Raw genomic sequence first — 19,900 nt, forward strand, 5'->3', positions numbered from 1 at the left:
GCCCGGCCAAGCTGAGGAGTTTGAGCAGCTTGGGCAACATGGCAAGACGCTCGACTCTACAAAAAATACAAAAATTACTCGGGCATGGTGGCTCACACCTGTAGGCCAGCTACTTGGGAGGCTGAGGTGGGAGGATCACTTGAGCCCAGGTGGCAGAGGTTGCAGTGAGCCAAGATCGCACCACTGCACCTCAGCCTGGATGACAGTGAGACCCTGTCTCAAAAAAAAAAAAAAAATACTACTCCTGCTAATTATCAGGTGACCAGAAGGATGCAAGGGCTCCACCAGCTGCTCTGTCATCTGCTACAAATGACAGCATAGGCCCCATCAAAGAGGTACCTGTGTTCCTAAATGATTTCATGTGGCACCTCTGATAAGTCTCAGTAAACACTCAGGCCAAACCCTGAAACTCTGAGTGTTCTGAATCAAGGCCACGTTTTCTGCAGGAGAGGGCTAGTTACCTTTCTTTTCTTTTTCTTTCTTTTTTTTTTTTTTGAGACAGAGTCTCATTCTGTTGCCCAGGCTGGAGTGCAATGGCGCAATCTCAGCTCACTGTAATCTCCGTCTCCCAGGTTCAAGCGATTCTCCTGTCTCCGCCTCCCAAGTAGCTGGGATTGCAGGCACCCGCCACCACAGCCGGCTAATTTTCGTATTTTTAGTAGAGACAGGGTTTCACCATGTTGGTCAGGCTGGTCTCGAACCCCTAACCTTAGATGATCCACCTGCTTCGGCTTCCCAAAGTTTTGAGATTACAGGTGTGAGCCACCGTGCCCGGTCCTAACATTCTTGAAATAACAAAACTATAGAGATAGAGGACAGTTTAGTGGTTGCCAGAGGTTAGGCCTGGGGGGCCTAAGTAGGGAGGGAAATGGGTTTGGCTATAAAAGAGGAGCATGAGGGATCCTGGTAATGAACTGTTCCAGATCTTGACTGTTGTGGTCACAGGCATCACAGGTGATAAAGTTGCACAGAACTAAACGTACATACACACACAAATGAGTGATGTAACACTGGTGAAATCTCAGTAAGGCCAATGCTTCTAGCAGTTTCAATATTCTGCTGTGATATAGTGTACTATAGTTATGCAAGAAGTTGCCACTGGGGGAAACTGGCTTATCTCTCTCCATTATTTTTTACAATTGCATGTGAATCTACAATTATCTTAAATGTAAGGTTTTTTGTTTTGTTTTGTTTTAGTTTGTTTCGTTTTAGTTGTTTTAGTTTGTTTTGTTTTAGTTGAGAAAAAAGAGGCAGACCAGGTGCTGTGGCTCACGCCTGTAGTCCCAGCATTTTGGGAGGCTGAGGTGGGAGGATTGCTTGAACGCAGGAGTTCCAGACCAGCCTAGGCAACACAGTGAGAGCCCATCTCTACATAAAAAAAATTAGCTGGGCCAGGTGCAGTGGCTCATGCCTGTAATCCCAGCACTTTGGGAGGCTGAGGTGGGTGGATCACCTGAGGCTGGGAGTTCAAGACCAGCCTGACCAACATGGAAAAACCCCACCTCTACTAAAAAAAAAAACAAAATTAGCCAGGCATGGTGGCACATGCCTGTAATCCCAGCTAATCAGGAGGCTGAGGTAGGAGAATCACTTGAACCCAGGGGGCAGAGGTTGTGGTGAGCCGAGATCATGCCATTGCACTCCAGCCTGGGCAACAAGAGCGAAACTCCATCTCAAAAAAAAAAAATTTGCTGGGCATAGTGACACGCGCCTGTGGTCCTACCTAATCTGGAGGCTGAAGTGGGAAGATTGCTTTAGCCCGGGAGGTTGAGGCTGCCATGAGCTGTAATCATGCTACTGCACTCCAGCCTGGGTGAGAGAGTGAGACCCAGTTTTAAGAAAAAAAAGAAGAAGAAAATAAAAAAAATACAGAAATTAAAAAAAGAGAGCTGGGTGCCATGGCTCACGCCTGTATTCCTAGCACTTTGGGAGGCTTAAGCTCAGGAGTTTGAGACTAGCCTGGGCAACATGACGAGACTTCATCTCTACAAAAAATATAGCCGGGTGTGGTGGCATGTGCCTGTAGTTCCAGCTACTTGGGAGGCTGAAGCAGAGGTTGCAGTGAGATGAGATTGCACCACTGCACCCCAGCCTGGGCGACAGAGCCAGACTTTGTCTCAAAAAAAAAAAAAAAAAAAGTATTATTTTAAATCAGAATAATAAGTCCTTTCTCTAGTCCTCACCTTTGGGTTCTGAAACAATAGCTTTTTTTTTTTTTTTTTTTGAGACCGAGTCTCACTCTGTTGCCAGGCTGGAGTGCAATGGCACGATCTCAGCTCATTGCAACCTCCGCCTCCCGGATTCAAGCAATTCTCCTGCCTCAGCCTCCTGAGTAGCTGGGATTACAGACATGTGCCACCACGCCCAGCTAATTTTCTATTTTTACTAGACACGGGGTTTCACCATGTTGGTCAGGCTGGTCCCGACCTCAGGTGATCTGCCCGCCTCAGCCTCCCAAAGTGCTTGGATTACAGGCTTGAGCCACTGTGCCTGGCAATAGCCTGAGTTCTGATCCCAAACTCACAAGGCCAACTCCCAGGTACAAGAGGGAAAAGATGATCTGAAAGACTAGCGAACAATTTTTTTTTTTTGCAAACTTTTAAACTTGATTATTTTGGGGTGCTAGGTTAGAAGTTGGTTTACTTTGTGAGTAAATGTCTCTGTGATGTTTGTTTTCTTTTCTTTCTTCTTTTTTTTTTTTTTTTGGAGACAGAGTCTCGATCTGTCACCCAGGCTGGAGTGCAGTGGTGCGATCTCGGCTCACTGCAACCTCCACATCTTGGGTTCAAGTGATCCTCCCACCTTAGCCTCCTGAGTAGCTAGGATTACAGGCACGAGCCACTGCACCCGGCCAATTTTTGTATTTTTAGTAGTGACAGGGTTTCACCATGTTGGCCAGGCTGCTCCTGAACTCTGGACCTCAAAGTGATCCTCCCACCTCGGCCTCCCAAAGTGCTGGGATTACAGGCGTGAGCCACTGAACCCAGCCCTGAAAAATAAAAGATTTTTAAAATAAAAAAGTGAGGGAGGATGTATAGTCACCCAGCAGCACAGTCCCTGGGCTCTGTCTTTGACAATGATAAACATCGGGAAGGCAACAGGCCCCAGTCCTTTGGAAACAGGGCTCAGGAGCAGGACACCAGGGTTGGAGGCTGGCTGTGGAATTCGTTAGCCCATGAGAACCTCTGGGTGCCTCCTCTCCTCTAACCTAACCCTAACCCTAGTGTCATCCGCATCACATAGGTTGCTAGGAAAATTCAACATGTGTGAAGTGTTTATAGTGGTGTCTGTCACTCAGTAAATCCCCAATTGAGTGGAAATGACACTTTGCTTTCTCTGGTCCCCCCTACCTCTCCCCGCAGCCCCTCAACTAGGAGAGGATGACAAGGGGAAATCACCCCCCACCTCTGAAACAGGCCCCAGGAAGGGGTCTCTGACGCACAGCCAGTAATCCCACAAAGGGAAGCCTGGAGAGCCTCTGTCATGCCCTAGTCAGCCCATTCCTCACTCCCAGAAGGGAGAGAGGAGAGCTCGTTTCCCCTGGGAACCAGGATCCCAACTCCAGGGCCTGGCCTTGTCCATCTGGGGCTAACACCAACTCCATCCTCCACTGTCACCCAGGCCTGGCCTCCTATCAATTTCTGACTCCTCCCACCATGATTTTCCCAGGCTCCATGAGCGAGAGCCGTCACCCTCCACATCAGAGAGATAAGCCTGTCACTGGACAGTCACACCTAGGGACTCATGTGTGGTGGGGCCTCCTTCATGAGTGGTCACTTATAGGACTTGGGGGAACTGTGGCACCTGTCCAGGAGAAGTTTAAATGAAGCAGCATGAGAGCTTGAAAGCAGAGCGGCAGGTCTCCACCACGACGTGGCCCCAGGATACATGTGAAGGTGGAGGTGGGTGGCTGTCACGTCCAGAAACCTCTGCTCCCCAGTGGGGCACTGGGGTTGGAAGTTGAGGCTGCATCTCTTGTCAGGGTCATGGGGCCACCATGCAAGGACAGGGTTTGCTAGGATTTCAAACAGCAGAGCTCCTGATAGTCGTGACTGCGCAGCCCTGGGTTCCTCAGTCAGAAAGCATGCACTGCTTCCGGTCACCTTTGTGTGGCTTCCCCTGGGTCTGCCACTCCAGACTTGGCTTTCTTACCTCACTTTTCATGTTCTCAAAAGCAGTCTCTCACACCAGCGTCTTCCCGTGCCAACGAGGAGAGAGCTCTGCACTGCACCCCCTGGATGAGGAGGCGTGCTCAGGAGCCCCCTTCTACTAGCCCTGCTGGGTGGCTCCCACCCCTGCCTCTGTGTCCTGCAGGGCTGGGCCTTGCCTCCTCAGTGATCCTATCGCCTGCATTCCAGTCGTGCTGCTAATTCCCTCCACCAGGGTGGTTTGCGCACAGGCCCCTCCCTAGGTCCACCTGTGCAGACTCAGCGCTGCCTCTGGGCTGGCCATACCACCTGGGGCTGCCGGTACAGGACAGCTTCCCCAAAGCACTGGGGCTTGCCAGGCCTTCTGTGACCCACCCAAGATTCCCTGATAGTGGCTGGACTCAGCCAGGTATCTTTAGTCCCACTCAGCCCCACCTTGGAACCTTGCTCTCAGCCCCTACATGTCCTGTTTCAAAGGCCCTGGAAGACATGTGGACCTCATTTTTACACCTCTGGGGCCCTGCACAAGTCTCTGACCCCACCCACAAGGCAGGTGACCCTAAGTCTAGGATACATCATACTTCTCAAGGATGTGGCCCACCCTGAGACATGGAGGAAGGGTGCATCATTGGAGACAGCTACCCAGCCCAAGCCCTGGCCTCAGATTGGGAGCTGCCACCTGGCAGGGACTCCATTGTTCTCTGGCCTTTGCTGGAGGCAGAGGCTAGAAGTGGTCTCAGTTCCTTCTCCTGGGCTGTCAAGGGGCAGGACTGCAGGATGGGCACCAGGCAGTAGTGGAACTTCACACCCATGCCCGGGGTGCCACAGGGACATTGCCAGGGAGGTCTTCCTGGAGGGGAGTTCGGGCATGCCAAAGAACTTGGATTTGCACACATGGTGTTTGTCTCCCACATGCACTATGCAGGGCTTCTCGAGACATACTTCTTCATGGAATTTCACAGGATATTTCCTGGGAGAAGGGGGGCCCATGGGGTGAGCTGAGGATTTTACTGGGATGGGTCAAAGGAATTGCTACATTTTCTACCATAGAGAGCATTCACTGGGTGAGGTCTCAATGGGGGGTCTCAATTGAGGTCTCAATGGGGGGTGAGCCCTGGGGGTCACTCTAGATTAAAGGAAGTCATGGGTACCTGAGGCATCAGGACTTCTAGGGCCCCCGTGCAAGTGGTGGAAATGGAAAGGTCTTCTGTTATAACACTGTGGTGTCTCACAGTGCATGGGTCTCTCTGTGGGGCTTGCTGGAGTGGGAGCCATAGGAGACAGTTGGGCGGCAGGGACTCAGGGATTGGGAAGCTTGCTGGGAGTGGGCATCCAGGGAAAGTCAGCAATCCAAGGGATTACCCACCCCCAGACCCAAAGACGATGGATCACAAGACTACCGAGGAGGGGGTGGTGGGGCGAGTTTAATTCATAAAGAAGCCTCCTGATCAGAAAGGGGCCTAACAGCCTGCCCTTGGAGAGAAGTCCTTCCTTGAGGATAAGGCCTCCCAGGGGAGGAGGTGCTGGGGGCCAGTGTTAGGCTTCAGGCCATCCCTGGAGGCCAGTCCTGTGCTCAGCAAGTAGTGGCAGAGCCTGCGGAGAGTGGCGGGCAGGCCATCAGACACAGTCCTTACACAGACACCCCCTCAGCCCACAGAAGCCCGTCTCACCTGGAGTAATGAGTGGGATGGCTTTCTCAGGTACAGGACTAGAGAAAGGACCACATCAGAGTAGTATCAGGTTAGCCTGGAGGACCTTCTCCCCTATATCCCAGACTCTTGCTGCCCGGCCCCAGGAGTGCACCTCCTTGCTCTCCTTCCATCGTCACTTCCCACAATACCGAGGTCAGAGCTTTCCTGACTGGGGCCCTTCAGGGTTGACTATCTGAATAACAAAGCCAGCTGCAAGCCCAGCGAGTGGCCAGGACGCTGTCCACTCTCCAGGTCAGGACTGTCCCCTCGTAGTTCTGCCCCGAAGGAGGAGTGCACCATAGGGTCAGGCTCACCTGTGCTGCTTCTGGCTGCTCTTGCATTTGCATTTGCCACCTGGGAGAGAGAGAGGGGTCAGCGCCAGGGTGAGTGCTGGAATGAGAGCACTCTCTCTTTCTGCCCCACCCTGTCCGCCAGCCCCACCCTGTCCTCCAGCCCCACCTGTCCTGCCACTCACTCAGAACTGCCGCGATCCCAGCAATGGCCAGGAGCCCTCCGCAGATCAGTCCGCTCAGCTGCAGGTTTTTCCAGTCTGGGGTGGGTACAGAGAGTGAGCTTGCACCAGCCTGGGGCCTCAGTCATTCATTCAAAAGACATTCCTGAGCCCCTGCTTGTGCCAGCTGCTGCCATATACATAAAGACAAGCCAGCAACAGAGGCATCATTCTGTGTCTGGTGGGGAAACACTAAGAAGAAAAAAAGTGAGGCTGGGTGCGGTGGCTCACACCTGTAATCCCAGCACTTTGGGAGGCCAAGGCGGGCAGATCACCTGAGGTCAGAAGTTCGAGACCAGCGTGACCAATATGGTGAAACCCCATCTCTACTAAAAATACAAAAAGTAGCTAGGCGTGGCGGCAGGCTCCTGTAGTCCCAGCTACTCGAGAGGCTGAGACAGGAGAATTGCTTGAACCCGGGAGATGGAGGTTGCAGTGAGCCGAGATCATGCCACTGTACTCCAGCCTAGGCGACAGAGTCAGAATCTGTCTCAAAAAAAAAAAAAAAAAAAAAAAAAGAAGTGGACATGCGCAAAGAAGGGGCTTTGAAGGATGATCAAGGAAAGCTGTCCTGGAGCTGAGGCCCAGGGGAGAGGAGGAGCGGAGGACCGCCTGAGGGCTGGGGACTAGGGAAAGGGAGGGTGAGGGTGAGTGAAGGCAAGAGGGTAGGGGTGATTTATCGGGGGGCCTAACCGCCCAGGCACCAGCCCTTCTCCAGGAGGGTTCCTAAGCGTCCTGTGGCCACCCTCCCCTTGTTGGAGCGACGCTCTCACAGAGACCAGGTTTAATCCCCCATCCCACTGTCTACACTAGGTCCACACTACCCCTCACCAACTTGTCTAGCAAAGAGGTCCAGGATAGGCAAGGGTCGGGTGGGGGTGGGAATATCGGCTCTTACCATAGTAGAAGGGATCGTCTTTATTGGCTAGAAAAAGTGGGGCAAAAAGACTTCAGAACCAGAACCAGGAGACAGGATGTGGGTGTCAGAGGGGAGATGTGGGCAGAGTGGGCAGGCTGTTTGGGGGCCTCACTCACCAAATGGGTCATTGGCTTCCAAGGCAGTCAGGCCTGTGTGGGAGGAGCAGAGAAAATGGGTGGGAATTCATGACACTGGTGTCCAAGTGAGCCAGACAGCAGGACCCCAGCCCGGAGGTTGTGGGGTGACCCTGGAGCCACCAGTTCCCTTCCTCATGCCCTCCCCAGCCCCACACAGCCTCAGGGTGTGGCCCCGCCCAAGCCCTGCTGTCCCAGGCTTCCTGATGCTCCTGTGTGCGGGCTGACTGGGATGGTTTGTTACGTCTCTGCCCCCTGAAGAAACAGGGAATGCTTGTCTTTTTTATGAGTCGGAACCTCTCTCTGTCACCCATGCTGGAGTGCAATGGTGCAATCCTAGCTCACTGCAACCTCGACCTCCCAGGCTCAAGTGATCCTCCCACCTTGGCCTCCCAAAACACCGGGATTACAGGCCTGAGCCTCTGTGCCACCCTGCTTTTGTCTTCAAGCCACAGGTGGTTAATGTTTTCCATGGTTCAATTCCTCTGGAGCTATTAGGACCTTTTTGCAATATTCTCATCCTACCTGTACTGTCATTTCCTTCATGTTTCTCTCTAAATTGGCAGTTTAAATAAAGCATGCTGATTGAACACCAGACTCCCAAAGGAGATGTTGTCTGGCTTTTGCTGCCTTTGTGGGTGGGGTGAATGCAAGAGGGTCCCAGGAGACTGGGAGGACTCACCTGCCAGTAGGAGAAGGGCCAGGGTCACTCTCTCCATGTCACAGTTCGAGGGGCAGGGCTGCAGGGGGAGAGGCACTGGGGCTGGGGTCTGCAGCCCACGGATCTGCTCCAGGCTCACAGCTCACTTGGTCAGCTAGAGGAGGCGGGGGCGGGGGCAGGCAGAGCCCCGTGGTGAAAGTAGGTGTACAAACCCCAAGGATACACTTGCTTGTGGGGAGATCTTGGGAAAGTAACTACTTTGTGTCTTCCCATCTAGAGATGGTGATGGCCTGGAGGAGTTGTGTGGATTGAGTAAGCACAAGCTAAGAGCTCAAAACTGTGCCTGCACAGAGTAAGTGCTGTAGAAGGCGTTGTTAAAATCCATGCGACAAACCCACCCCCTACTCCTCCCCATGAGGAAGATACTATTATTGTCTCTATTTCAGAGGAGAAAAAAAAAATGGAGCTTAGAGAGGTGTAATCAGATGCCCAGGGTCAGGTGGCTGCTATTCTAAGTCAGGGTCTGGAGCCTGCCTTCCTAACCCCACACAAAGGGCATTGTTATCAGGCCCCAGGCTGTTGTTCCCAAAGGTCTGGGCCTGGGGTGGCCAGAGTCCAGCACCCTCAGTCTGAATTCCCAGAGAGCCTCCACAAAAGCAAGGGTGCAGAGGAGGGAGGGAGTGCTGAGTCCTGGGATGAGATGACTGCAGCAGCCAGGACCTCCCCTGCCAGCCCTGGCAAGGGACCCTGCTCCAGCAGACTCAGATTCTGCTCTCAGAGTATAGACCTCCTGTGGTATGACATTTCTCCCTCAGGTTGGAAGTAGCCAGGACCCCATTTACTTGTCCTTAGGGAGGCTGAGTCTTTGAGCGCAGGCCCCCTCCCAGCCCTCTGCATATTGTTAGCCTAGTGTGGTCAAGTTTTCAATACTGAAGCCATTGTCATCATCTGCTGTACCCAGCACTGGCCTCCTGATGAGATCACAGATCCAGGGCCATCTGTCTGTGCTGGGTCCCTTCTCAGCAACTTACCAACTGTGTGACTCTGCAAGTTCCTCACTGCTCCTTCACCAGTGTCCTGTAAAAGGAGGATCATCAGAATAGTAGCAACCTCATAAGGTTATAGCGATGGAATTACGTGAACTACTATTTGTCAAGCCTAAGAACTATGCCTAGCACACAGTAAGCACTAAAAACCTGTTACAATAAATACATCCATAGGCTGGGCGCAGTGGCTCACACCTATAATCCCAGCACTTTGGGAGGCTGAGGTGGGTGGATCACCTGAGGTCAGGAGTTCAAGATCAGCCTGGCCAACATGGCAAAACCCCATCTATACTAAAAATACAAAAATTAGCTGAGTGTGGTGACAGGCACCTGTATTCCCAGCTACTTGGGAAGCTGAGGCAGGAGAATCACTTGAACCTGGAAGGTGGAGGTTGCAGTGAGCCGAGATCCTGCCACTGCACTCCAGCCTGGGCAACAGAGTGAGACTCCATCTCAAAATAAATAAATAAATACGGCCGGGCGCGGTGGCTCACGCCTGTAATCCCAGCACTTTGGGAGGCCGAGGAGGGCGGATCACGAGGTCAGGAGATCGAGACCATCCTGGCTAACACGGTGAAACCCCATCTCTACTAAAAATACAAAAAATTAGCTGGGCGTGGTAGTGGGCGCCTGTAGTCCCAGCTACTCGGGAGGCTGAGGCAGGAGAATGGCGTGAACCCGGGAGGTGGAGCTTGCAGTGAGCCGAGATCGCGCCACTGCACTCCAGCCTGGGTGACAAAGCAAGACTCCGTCTCAAAAAAAAAAAAAAAAAAATAAAAAATAAATAAATAAATAAATACATCCATAAATAAACACACGGTCCTTCTGCAGTGGGAGGGAGGCACTGGAGGGAGAGACTGTTAGGCACTGCTTCTGAACATCGGTTCTTGGGCTAGGAGCAGTCTCCAAAGCTGGCTTCCCCCAGCCTTCACTGGTCTCTCTACCTTCACCAACCTGGAGTTCCTGGAATACGAGGGTCTCAACTCTAGGTCACATTTTTTATTTTATTATTATTATTATTACTATTTTTTTTTTTTTTTTTTTTTTGAGACAGGGTCTTGCTCTGTTACCCAGGATGGAGAGCAGTGGCGTGATCTCGGCTCACTGCAGCCTTGAACTCTCTTGGCTCAGGTGATCTCCTCACCTGAGTATCTCAAGCAGTTGGGACCAGAGGTGCACCCCACCAGCTCATATATTCTGTAGCCAAGGGCTGGCTTCTGTTTCCTCCAGCCCCCAACCCACCATCCATATGACAGTGGGTGCAAAGCAGGAGGCCTTCAAGCGGCTGCTGCAGCCATATCTGTCCTAAGACCCCTCAACAGGCTCCTCATTACTCAGAATTCTTGGGCACCCACCCCCTTCACCCAGCAGCCCCAAAGTGGACGCCTGCTCACCTGCGAGGTCACCTTGGCGAGGGCTCACCTGAGCTGGCAGCAAAGAGAATGGATCTGAGGAGGCTGCTGGGCAGGTGGGTCGGCTCTTTAAACCCTGCAGCCACGCCCAGGGCTCCATGACGCAGGCTGGAGGGAACTGGTCAGGCTCCCTGCCACACCCAGGGCTGTTGGGGAGGGGCGGGCTGGGCCGAAGACCCTCTTTTGGCTTCTTCTTTTTTTTTTTTTTTCTTTTTTTGAGATGGAGTCTCACTCTGTCACCCAGGCTGGAGTGCAGTGATGCAATCTCAGCTCACTGCAACCTCTGCCTCCTGGGTTCAAGCAATTCCTCTGCCTCAGGCTCCCGAGTAGCTGGGACTACAGGTGCACGTCACCACACCTGGCTAATTTTTTTTGTATTTTAGTAGAGATGGAGTTTCAATGTGTTGCCCAGGCTGGTCTCCAACTCCTGAGCTCAGGCAATCCGCCCACCTCGGCCTCCCAAAGTGCTAGGATTACAGGCGTGAGCCACCGCGCCCAGCCTTTCTTTTGGCTTCTTTAGCTCACCCAGATCCTAAAAGAGGGACCTGGAGGGTGCTGGGTAGGGTGTTCCTGGGCTCTTGTGCCAGCTGTGGGGGTTCTGGGACCTCTGTGTGGGGGTGTCCTGGGGACCACGGAGGATACCAGGAGCCAGGCACTGACCTTGAGGCTCCCTGTGCTCAGCAGTGCCATGCCACTGCTGTCACTTTGGCTGGGTGTCTACTGAAGGGAGGCTGGTGGCTGATGGGCACCCCCAGGGGTGGCTCACCCTCTGACAGGGCCCTGACACCCACTTAGCCTCCCCCACAGGTGAGGGATGGGGCCAGGAGGAGGATAGACGCTCCCGGCTGAGGAGTGGGCTGCCTCCCTCTGCAGACCTCAGGCCTGCCTTGTTGCTGGGGGCCAAAGTCACCCCACACAGGTGTGTGGAGGACCCCAGGCCTCCCTAGTCTGCTGTTACCCCTCCTTAATTCTTTTCCAAATGAGGGACACTTGTCCCTGTCCAGAAGGTAAGGGGGGATGGCTGACAAGGGATGGGGGTCTCTGGGCTGGGAGGGCTGGGGAGAGCAATGATGGTTTAGTTGGTTTGTTTGTTTATTTATATATTTATTTTTGAGCTGGAATTTTGCTTTGTCACCCAAGCTGGAGTGCAGTGGCTCAATCTTGGCACACCACAATCTCCACCTCCCAGGTTCAAGCAATTCTGTCTCAGCCTCCCGAGTAGCTGGGATTACGGGCACACACCACTGTGCCCAGCTAATTTTTGTATTTTTAGTAGAGATGGGATTTCGCTATGTTGAGCAGGCTGGTCTCGAGCTCCTGACCTCAGGCGATCCACCTGCCTCGGCCTCCCAAAATGCTGGGATTACAGGTGTGAGACACTATGTCTGGCCCAGACATACTTTTAAGTGGAAAAAAAGTATAGGGCAGTCTGAAAGGATGCTGTCACTTGTGTAAAAATATAAAATATTGGTTGGGAAAGGCGGCTCACGCCTGTAATCCCAGCACTTTGGGAGGCTGAGGTGGGCCTGTGTCTGTGTGCATGCTGCATGGGGCTTAGCACAGATGAGGCGTCCTGGTGTTTCCTCGGCCAGCTGTTTACTTGAGCTCATTGCATATATGACTGCACTTAGCCCTCACAGAAGTCTTTGGAGGTTCATACTCTCATTAGCCTGTCAATCTACAATAGTCAAACAGGTTAGATTTTAGTTTTAAAGGAGTTTATTTAAGTGTAAAGGTTAAGGATAGCCTGCTCAGGAAGTAAGGATTGTAAAGAATGGAAGTCATGGCTGGGGGCGGTGGCTCATGGTTGTGATTCCAGCACTTTGGGAGGCTGAGGAGGGCAGAACATGAGATCAGGAGTTCAAGACCAGCCTGGCCAACATGGTGAAACCCCATCTCTACTAAAAATACAAAAATTAGCCCCGCGTGGTGGCGCGCTCCTGTAGTCCCAGCTACTTGGGAAACTGAGGCAGGAGAATCGCTTGAACCTGGGAGGTGGAGGTTGCAGTAAGCTGAGATCGTGCCACTGCACTCCAGCCTCAGCGACAGAGCGAGACTCCATCTTAAAAAAGAAAAAAAGAGAAGAATGGAAGTCAGAGTTTTAAAGTCTCGGTGGGGTGTGGGGGTTAAATCCTGACACTCTGGGAGGCCAAGGTGGGCAGATCACTTGAGCCCAGGAGTTTGAGACCAGTCTGGGCAACATAGCAAGACCCCATCTCTACAAAAAAAAATAGAACAAACAGCCTGGCGTGGTGGCACACACCTATACTCCAGCAGAGGTGGGAGGATCGCTTCAGCATGGGAGGTCAAGGCTGCTGTGAGCCCAGAAAGCACCACTGCGCTCCAGCCTGGGTGACAGAGGGAGACCCTGTCTCACAATAAATACGTAAAATGTAGAAGTTTGGGATCATTTATTTTATTTTTATTTTTTTGAGACAGAGTCTCATTCTGTTGAGACAGAGTCTCATTCTGTTGCCCAAGCTAGAGTGCAGTGGCACGATCTCTGCTCACTATAACCTCCGCCTTTTGGGTTCAAGTGATTCTTGTGCCTCAGCCTCTTGAGTAGCTGAGATTACAGGCCCAAGCCTCTATGCCCAGCTAATTTTTTGTATTTTTAGTAGAGACAGGGTTTCACTACGTTGACCAGGCTGGTCTCAAACTCCTGACCTCAAGTGATCCACCTGCCTCGGACTCCCAAAGTGCTGGGATTACAGGCATGAGCCACCGTGCCTGGCCTGGGATCATTTATATAGACACAGTTTAGGAATGTTTAATAGGATTTTAGCTGTTTTTTTAATCTTTTTTGAGACAGGGTCTCCCTCTGTCGCCCAGGCTGAAGTGCAATGATACAGTCATGGTTCTCTGCAGCCTCGACCTTCTGGAACAAGCAATTCTCCTGCCTCACCCTCCTGCGTAGCTGGGACTACAAGTTCACACCACCACGCCAGGCTAATTTTTGTATTTTTTTTGGTAGAGACAGAGTTTTGCCATGTTGCCCAGGCTGGTCTCAAACTTCTGGACTCTAGTGATTCACTTGCCTTGGCTGCCTAAAGTGTTGGGATTACAGATGTGAGCCACCCACTGCCCCTGGCTGAATTTTAACTTTTTAAAATTCAAGGTTTAATGCATAGTTATAATGATCTGGGCCGAGTGTGGTGGCTCACGTCTGTAATCCTAGCACTTTAGGAGGCCGAGGCAGGTGGATCACCTGAGGTCGGGAGTTCGAGACCAGTCTGACCAACATGGAGAAACCCCATCTCTACTAAAAATACAAAATTCGCCGGGCGTGGTGGCGCATGCCTGTAATCCCAGCTACTTGGGAGGCTGAAGCAGGAGAATTGCTTGAACCTAGGAGGCAGAGGTTGCAGTGAGCCAAGATTGCGCCATTGCACTCCAGCCTGGGCAACAAGAGTGAAACTCCATCTCAAAAAAAAAAAAAGATCTGATCAGTTGAGGTAGTCTTTCTTTAGGAGGAAGGTCTATTTAACACTTTATTTATTTATTTAAAATTTAAATATTTGTATATAAAATGAAGGCTGAGTCAGGCTGGGGGTGGTAGCTCACGCCTGTAATCCCAGCACATTGGGAGGCCGAGGTGGGAGGATCACGAGGTCAGGAGTTTGAGACCAGCCTGGCCAACATACTGAAACCCCGTCTCTACTAAAAAATACAAAAAATTAGCTGGGCATGGTGGCGGGAGCCTGTAATGCCAGCTATTCGGAAGGCTGAGGCAGGAGAATCGCTTGAAGCCAGTGGGTGGAGGTTGCAGTGAGCCGAGATCACGCCATTGCACTCCAGTCCAGGGAACAGTGCGAGACTCCGTCTCAAAAAAAAAAAAAAAAAAGTGAAGGCTAGGTCTCACTATGTTGCCCAGGCTGATCTTGAACTCTTGGTCTCTTGCCTTGGACTCCCAAAGTGCTGGAATTATAGTGGTGAGCCACTCCTCTCAGCCAATTTATTCATTTTTTAAATTAAAACATATGGAATCAGCCTGGACAACATGGTGAAACCCTATCTCTACCAAAAATAGAAAAAATTAGCCAGGCGTGGTGGTGCACACCTGTGGTCCCAGCTACTTGGGAGGCTGAGGCAGGAGGATAGCTTGAGCCTAGGAAGCAGAGGCTGCAGTGAGCTGAGATCTCGCCACTGCACTCCAGCCTGAGTGACAGGGTGAAACCCTGTGTGTGTGTGCGTGTGTGTGTGTGTGTGTATATATATATATATATATGGGATGATATACATATATATAGTCAGGAGATTGAGACTATCCTGGCTAACACGGTGAAACCCCGTCTCCACTAAAAATACAAAAAATTAGCCGGGCGTGGTGGCGGGCGCCTGTAGTCCCAGCTACTCGGGAGGCTGAGGCAGGAGAATAGCGTGAACTCAGGAGGCGGAGCTTGCAGTGAGCGTGAGCTGAGATCGCGCCACTGCACTCCAGCCTGAGCAACAGAGTGAGACTCCGTCTCAAAAAAAAAAGAAGTAGACTTGTGAAATGTTATGTGATTCAGATCATAGTCACATCTCTCTTAAAGCTTAAAGTGTTTTAGGTGTTGTAAACTTTATTTTCACAATCCCCAATTTAAGGGTGAGAAAACTGAGGAAGAGAAAGGTTGAGTGACTTGCCCCATGTCACATGTAGCGTGGATGGTGAGGTCAGGACCCCAGCCTGGTGGCTGGATGGTGACACCCTCACTGCCTAGGGCAGCCGCCTCACTGTGCTTTTTTTTTTTTTTTTTTTTTTTTTTTTTTGAGATGGAGTCTCGCTCTGTTGCCCAGGCTAGAGTGCAGTGGCATGATCTTGACTCACTGAAACCTCCGCCTCCCGGGTTCAAGCGATTCTCCTGCCTCGGCCTCCAGAGTAGCTGGGACTACAGGCGCATGCCACCACGCCAGGTTAATTTTTGTAATTTTAGTAGAGACTGGGTTTCACCATATTGGTCAGGCTGGTCTCAAACTCCTGACCTCAGGTGATCCACCCGAAAGTGCTGGGATTACAGGCATGAGCTACTGCACCCAGCCTTGCTGTGCTTTTTATGGTGTGGCCTCTCTGGGTGCCACGGTCTCCTGGAGGGCAGATCTTGGCCTGCCTGACCCTGTGTTTCCTGGCCTCTGCCTCCCACTCTCTCTCTCTGCTGGTCTCTGGGCATGTGTCCCCCAGCCATTCTCTATGCAGGAAATAGAACGTAGTGGCTCTGCAGTAACTGAGCAGAGTTTAAACTTGGGGCCCATTTCCCAAGCCAGGTGACATTGGAGAAGGTTTCTACCTCCTTGGGTCTCGGTTTCTTCATTTATTAAAGGAGACTAGTGAAAGCATTGTTTTGAGGACTCGATGTCCTGAGCCAGCTCCCTTGCCATGGTGGTTTCTCTGAGGGTGGTGTCACTGCAGCAGGGTATATTTTCTCCCACTTTCTGTCTGGGTCTCCCAGGTCTTTTTTTTTATTTTTTATTTTTTGAGACGGAGTCTCACTCTGTCACCCAGGCTGGAGTGCAATGGTGTGATCTCGGCTCACTGCAACCTCCTCGTCTCGGGTTCAAGCGATTCTCCTGCCTCAGCCTCCCGAGTAGCTGGGACTACAGGCACCTACAACCACGCCTGGCTAATTTTTGTATTTTTAGTAGAGATAGGGTTTCACCATATTGGCAAGGCTGGTCTGAAACTCCTGACCTTGTGATCCACCCGCCTTGGCTTCCCACAGTGCTGGGATTACAGGTGTGAGCCACTGCACCCGGCCTTTTTTTTTTTTTTTTTTTTTGAGACAAGGTCTTGCTGTCACCTAGGCTGGTGTGTAGTGGTGCTATCATGGTTCACTGTAACCTTGACCTGCCAGGCTCAAGTAATCATCTCACCTCAGCCTCCCAAGTAGCTGGGACTACAGGCATGCACCAACATACCCAATCAATATTTTAAATTTTTGTAGAATCAGGGCCTCCCTATGTTGCCCAGGCTGGTCTTGAACTCCTGGTCTTAAGTGATCCTCCCAACTCAGCCTCCCAAAGTGCTAGGATGACAGGCGTGAGCCACTGGGTGTGGCTTTACTGGGTCTTTCAAAATCTCAGTCTGTGTGTGTGTGTGTGTGTGTATGGGTGTGCACGTGCACACACACACGCGAACACGTACAGCACTCCTCAAAATAGACCATCTCAGCCTTCTACTGATGCCTGTGACGTTCAGTCCATCTTGGAAAATAGAAATCTCAGGTTATGTTCCCACTGTGTGCCAGGTAAGATACCTGCCACTTCCTTTTTATTTTATATCTGGGTACATTCCAGTCTTTATTACCTTTCCTCAGGGAAATTAACACCTTCATGGACACATCTATGTTCTTCATAGAGCAACAGGGAAAAGCTCATTGAGTAGGGGAGGCCAGGTGGCAGGGAGGAGTCCCAGTTGCGAAGTGCTCATCTTCAGGTGCCACTCTGGACCACAGACTTCCCTTCCTCTGCACCAGGTCCTTTGTATACTTTGCAGTGCTGGAGCCAGAGAGAGAAGATAAGCTGAAGCTGGATCCTGTAATTTTCTCTTTGAAACGTCTTGATACCTCCGAACTTTGACCTGCACCCACCCAGCTGAGGCTCAGGCAAAGTGGTGTTGTTTTTCCTTTACCCTTCCAGTCTCATCACCCAAGGGTTGATTTCCTGTAGGTTTCAGTGCCTCTCACCCAGCTTTCCCATATTTGTACTATATAAGAAGTCCAATTCCAATGCATCGCTCCAGGAGTTTTGGTAAGAAACGCATGTCCAGGAAGCAGGGCAAGAAACTTCCTGAACACAGCCTTCATTGCCAGTCCAACCCTCAGGAATCACACCATGAGAGAGTTCATCTAAACACTCCTAATGGATGAAAAAACACTTTTTTTTTTGAGACAGGGTTTCACTCTGTCACCCAAGCTGTTGTGCAGTGGCACAATCACGGCTCATTGCAGCCTCCACCTTCCAGGCTCAAGTGATTCTCTCGCCTTGGCCTCCTAAAGTGTTGGGATTACAGGTGTGAGTCAACACCCCCAGCCAACACTTTTTTTTTTTTTTTTTTTTTTTTGAGACAGAGTTTCTCTTCTTTGCCCAGGCTGGAGTGCAATGGGTGCAATCTTGGCTCACTGCAACCTCTGCCTCCCGGATTCAAGCAATTATCCTGCCTCAGTCTCCCAAGTAGCTGGGATTACAGGCACGTGCCAGCATGCCTGACTAATTTTTGTATTTTCAGTGGAGACAACAGGGTTTCATCATGTTTGCCAGGCTGGTCTTGAACTCCTGACCTCAAGTGATCCGCCCGCCTTGGCATCCCAAAGTGCTGGCGTAAGCCACCGCGCCTGGCCCAGCCAACACTTAATATCCAAAACTTTTAAAGTTTTCTACACCATTCTGTGGTCATTTATTTATAAATACTGGGTTTAATACCTAAGAAGATACGTTCATTAACCCAGGGACTGACTTTGCATCACTTCCAGTGTAAAAGGTGTTGCTGCAGATTGAGTGTGTGGCCAGAAATTGGGGGCCTCTCAGAGGGCACACAGTGCTAAGGCATGGTACACACCGTGGATGAGGTGATGTACCATTGTGCTTGCAGAAGGTACACTCAAAGACCCGGATTCCCAATCTCTGGATCTGTCCAAGCCTCAACTTGTCCCCTGCCTTGGATGGGTATCAATACCACCTGGCTGAGGTGAAGTTTTCTTTCCACCTGTTAAAGGTTATAATACCTCACAGCAATAGGAATAGGAATGGTGGATCCCTGAAGAGGGCAGAAGTTGTTGCGGGGTGGGGATGGGGGCAGGCAAAAATGCTAGGGCCTTCTGGAGAAGTGCATCTGAGGTTCCTTTTGGAGACCTTCCAAAGCAAAGGTGGCTTTTGGGACTTACAGGACCCCTTTCCTACGAATGCCTGCTTTCTTGAGGCTTAGTCTCCGGCTTAGCCTGATGGGCCAGAACTCAGCTGAGAAGGCTGGAAGCTTGGGCGGAGCAGGCTGCCCTGTGCTCGCTACCAGGGCACAGTGTGACCTTAGCAAGACATTTCTCTTCTCTGGAACAGTTTCCCTCTGGGGTCTCTCTCATGGTGGCCCCCTTTATCCTAGGCTACCGATCTTACCATGTGTGTCTCAGGGCGCTTCCCAACTACAGTAACAGCTCTTGTAAACTGAACAGTCACTCAACTGAGCCCTGTCTTCTGAGTTCATGCAGCATAATCAGATTCAAAGTAGACTCAGTCACAGTTCCCATTTTACGGATGAGCAAACAGGCAGAAACAGGTAAGTCGGGGGCGCACGCAGCAAGTTAACAGCCTGGATTTGACTCCAAAGCTTGTGCTGTGAATGGTGCTTCTGAATCTTGAGGTTAACGAGCTTTCTTCACAACCTGTCCTGGGAGGGATTAATTCCACAAATGTGTACTGAAGGCTGAGCGTGGACCACCCCCTGCCCCTTGCTGCCTGTGCGTGGTCATTTTTTTTTTTTTTTGAGACGGAGTCTTGCTCTGTTGTTGTCAGGCTGGAGTGCAGAGGCGCAATCTCGGCTCACTGCAACTTCTGCCTCCCAGGTTCAAGCGATTCTCCTGCCTCAGCCTCCCAAGTAGCAGGGGCTACAGGCACGCGCCACCACGCCCGGCTAATTTTTAGTAGAGATGGGGTTTCACCATGTTGGCCAGGATGGTTCTCGATCTCTTGACTTGGTGATCCACCCAACTCGTCCTCCCAAAGTGCTGGGATTACAGGCGCAAGCCACCGCACCCAGCTTAGACTGTCTATTTTGAGGCAGATGAGGAAATCCGAAGTCCCTTGCCCCGAGGCCTTTCCCAGCTGTCTCCACGAGGACTATTGGACTCCCGCCTGGACCCCCGCCCTGTGAGTGTCCCCTGCTCTTCCCGTCTCTCCGCAGATTCCTCGGGCCCATGGATGTGGAGCCCACTCCCTTGGAGGGCCCTGGGGAGGGAGGCGGCCGACTCCGCTCACCTCCTGCCTGTGCTAGGCAGGCGAGCAGCGTCAGGCGCGGCTGCTGTCCTAGGGCTCAGCCTTAGGCTGACTCCCGCGTGTAGGGCAGAGATGGGACAGGGCCCTTAGCGCAGGGGGCTTTGGGCCCTAAGGACAAGGCGGCACGGAAATGGGGCGGAGATCTCCCCGGCAGCGACGACCCCCGGGACTCTAGAAGTTAGGCCCACTTAGGCCGCCAGAAAAGACCCCACGGCCTCCAGGAGGCCTTCCCGCAAGGGGCCGCGAGAGAGCCAGAGGAAGGAGGACTGCGCTGGCCGCCAACCAATCAGCACCAAGGAATGTCTATGAGGCTGGCTCGCGGGAGAAACCGCCAGTGAGGCGAGGGCCCAGGAGGTGTGGGCGGGGCTTTCCTCCGCGGAAGTGGTCCCGACCCCCTTCGCGTGGATTGGCTGCTCC

General features: G+C 51.8%; 1 protein-coding gene across 4 annotated transcripts; it reads right to left on the reverse strand.

The window, feature by feature from the left end:
- Positions 1 to 5,552: 5,552 nt before the first annotated feature.
- On the reverse strand, positions 5,553 to 19,741 carry FXYD4 (FXYD domain containing ion transport regulator 4). 4 transcript variants are annotated; one of them, XM_055352260.2, is made up of 9 exons: positions 16,806 to 19,741; positions 9,096 to 9,141; positions 8,086 to 8,143; positions 7,386 to 7,418; positions 7,249 to 7,275; positions 6,315 to 6,389; positions 6,154 to 6,193; positions 5,819 to 5,856; positions 5,553 to 5,741 (listed from the first exon to the last, which is right to left on the reverse strand). In XM_055352260.2, exons 3-9 carry the CDS (start codon positions 8,120 to 8,122, stop codon positions 5,722 to 5,724), a joined length of 270 nt encoding a protein of 89 aa, XP_055208235.1. In that variant the 5' UTR covers positions 8,123 to 8,143; positions 9,096 to 9,141; positions 16,806 to 19,741; the 3' UTR covers positions 5,553 to 5,721. The 4 variants fall into 4 exon arrangements, with proteins under 4 accessions (XP_055208235.1, XP_055208234.1, XP_018890301.1 ...); XM_055352259.2 differs by having other exon boundaries at positions 8,086 to 8,218; XM_019034756.2 differs by lacking the exon at positions 16,806 to 19,741 and adding an exon at positions 10,505 to 10,566.
- Positions 19,742 to 19,900: the final 159 nt, after the last annotated feature.

This window comes from Gorilla gorilla, chromosome 8 (genome assembly GCF_029281585.2).
Source record: "Gorilla gorilla gorilla isolate KB3781 chromosome 8, NHGRI_mGorGor1-v2.1_pri, whole genome shotgun sequence".
Taxonomy (NCBI): Eukaryota; Metazoa; Chordata; class Mammalia; order Primates; family Hominidae; genus Gorilla; species Gorilla gorilla.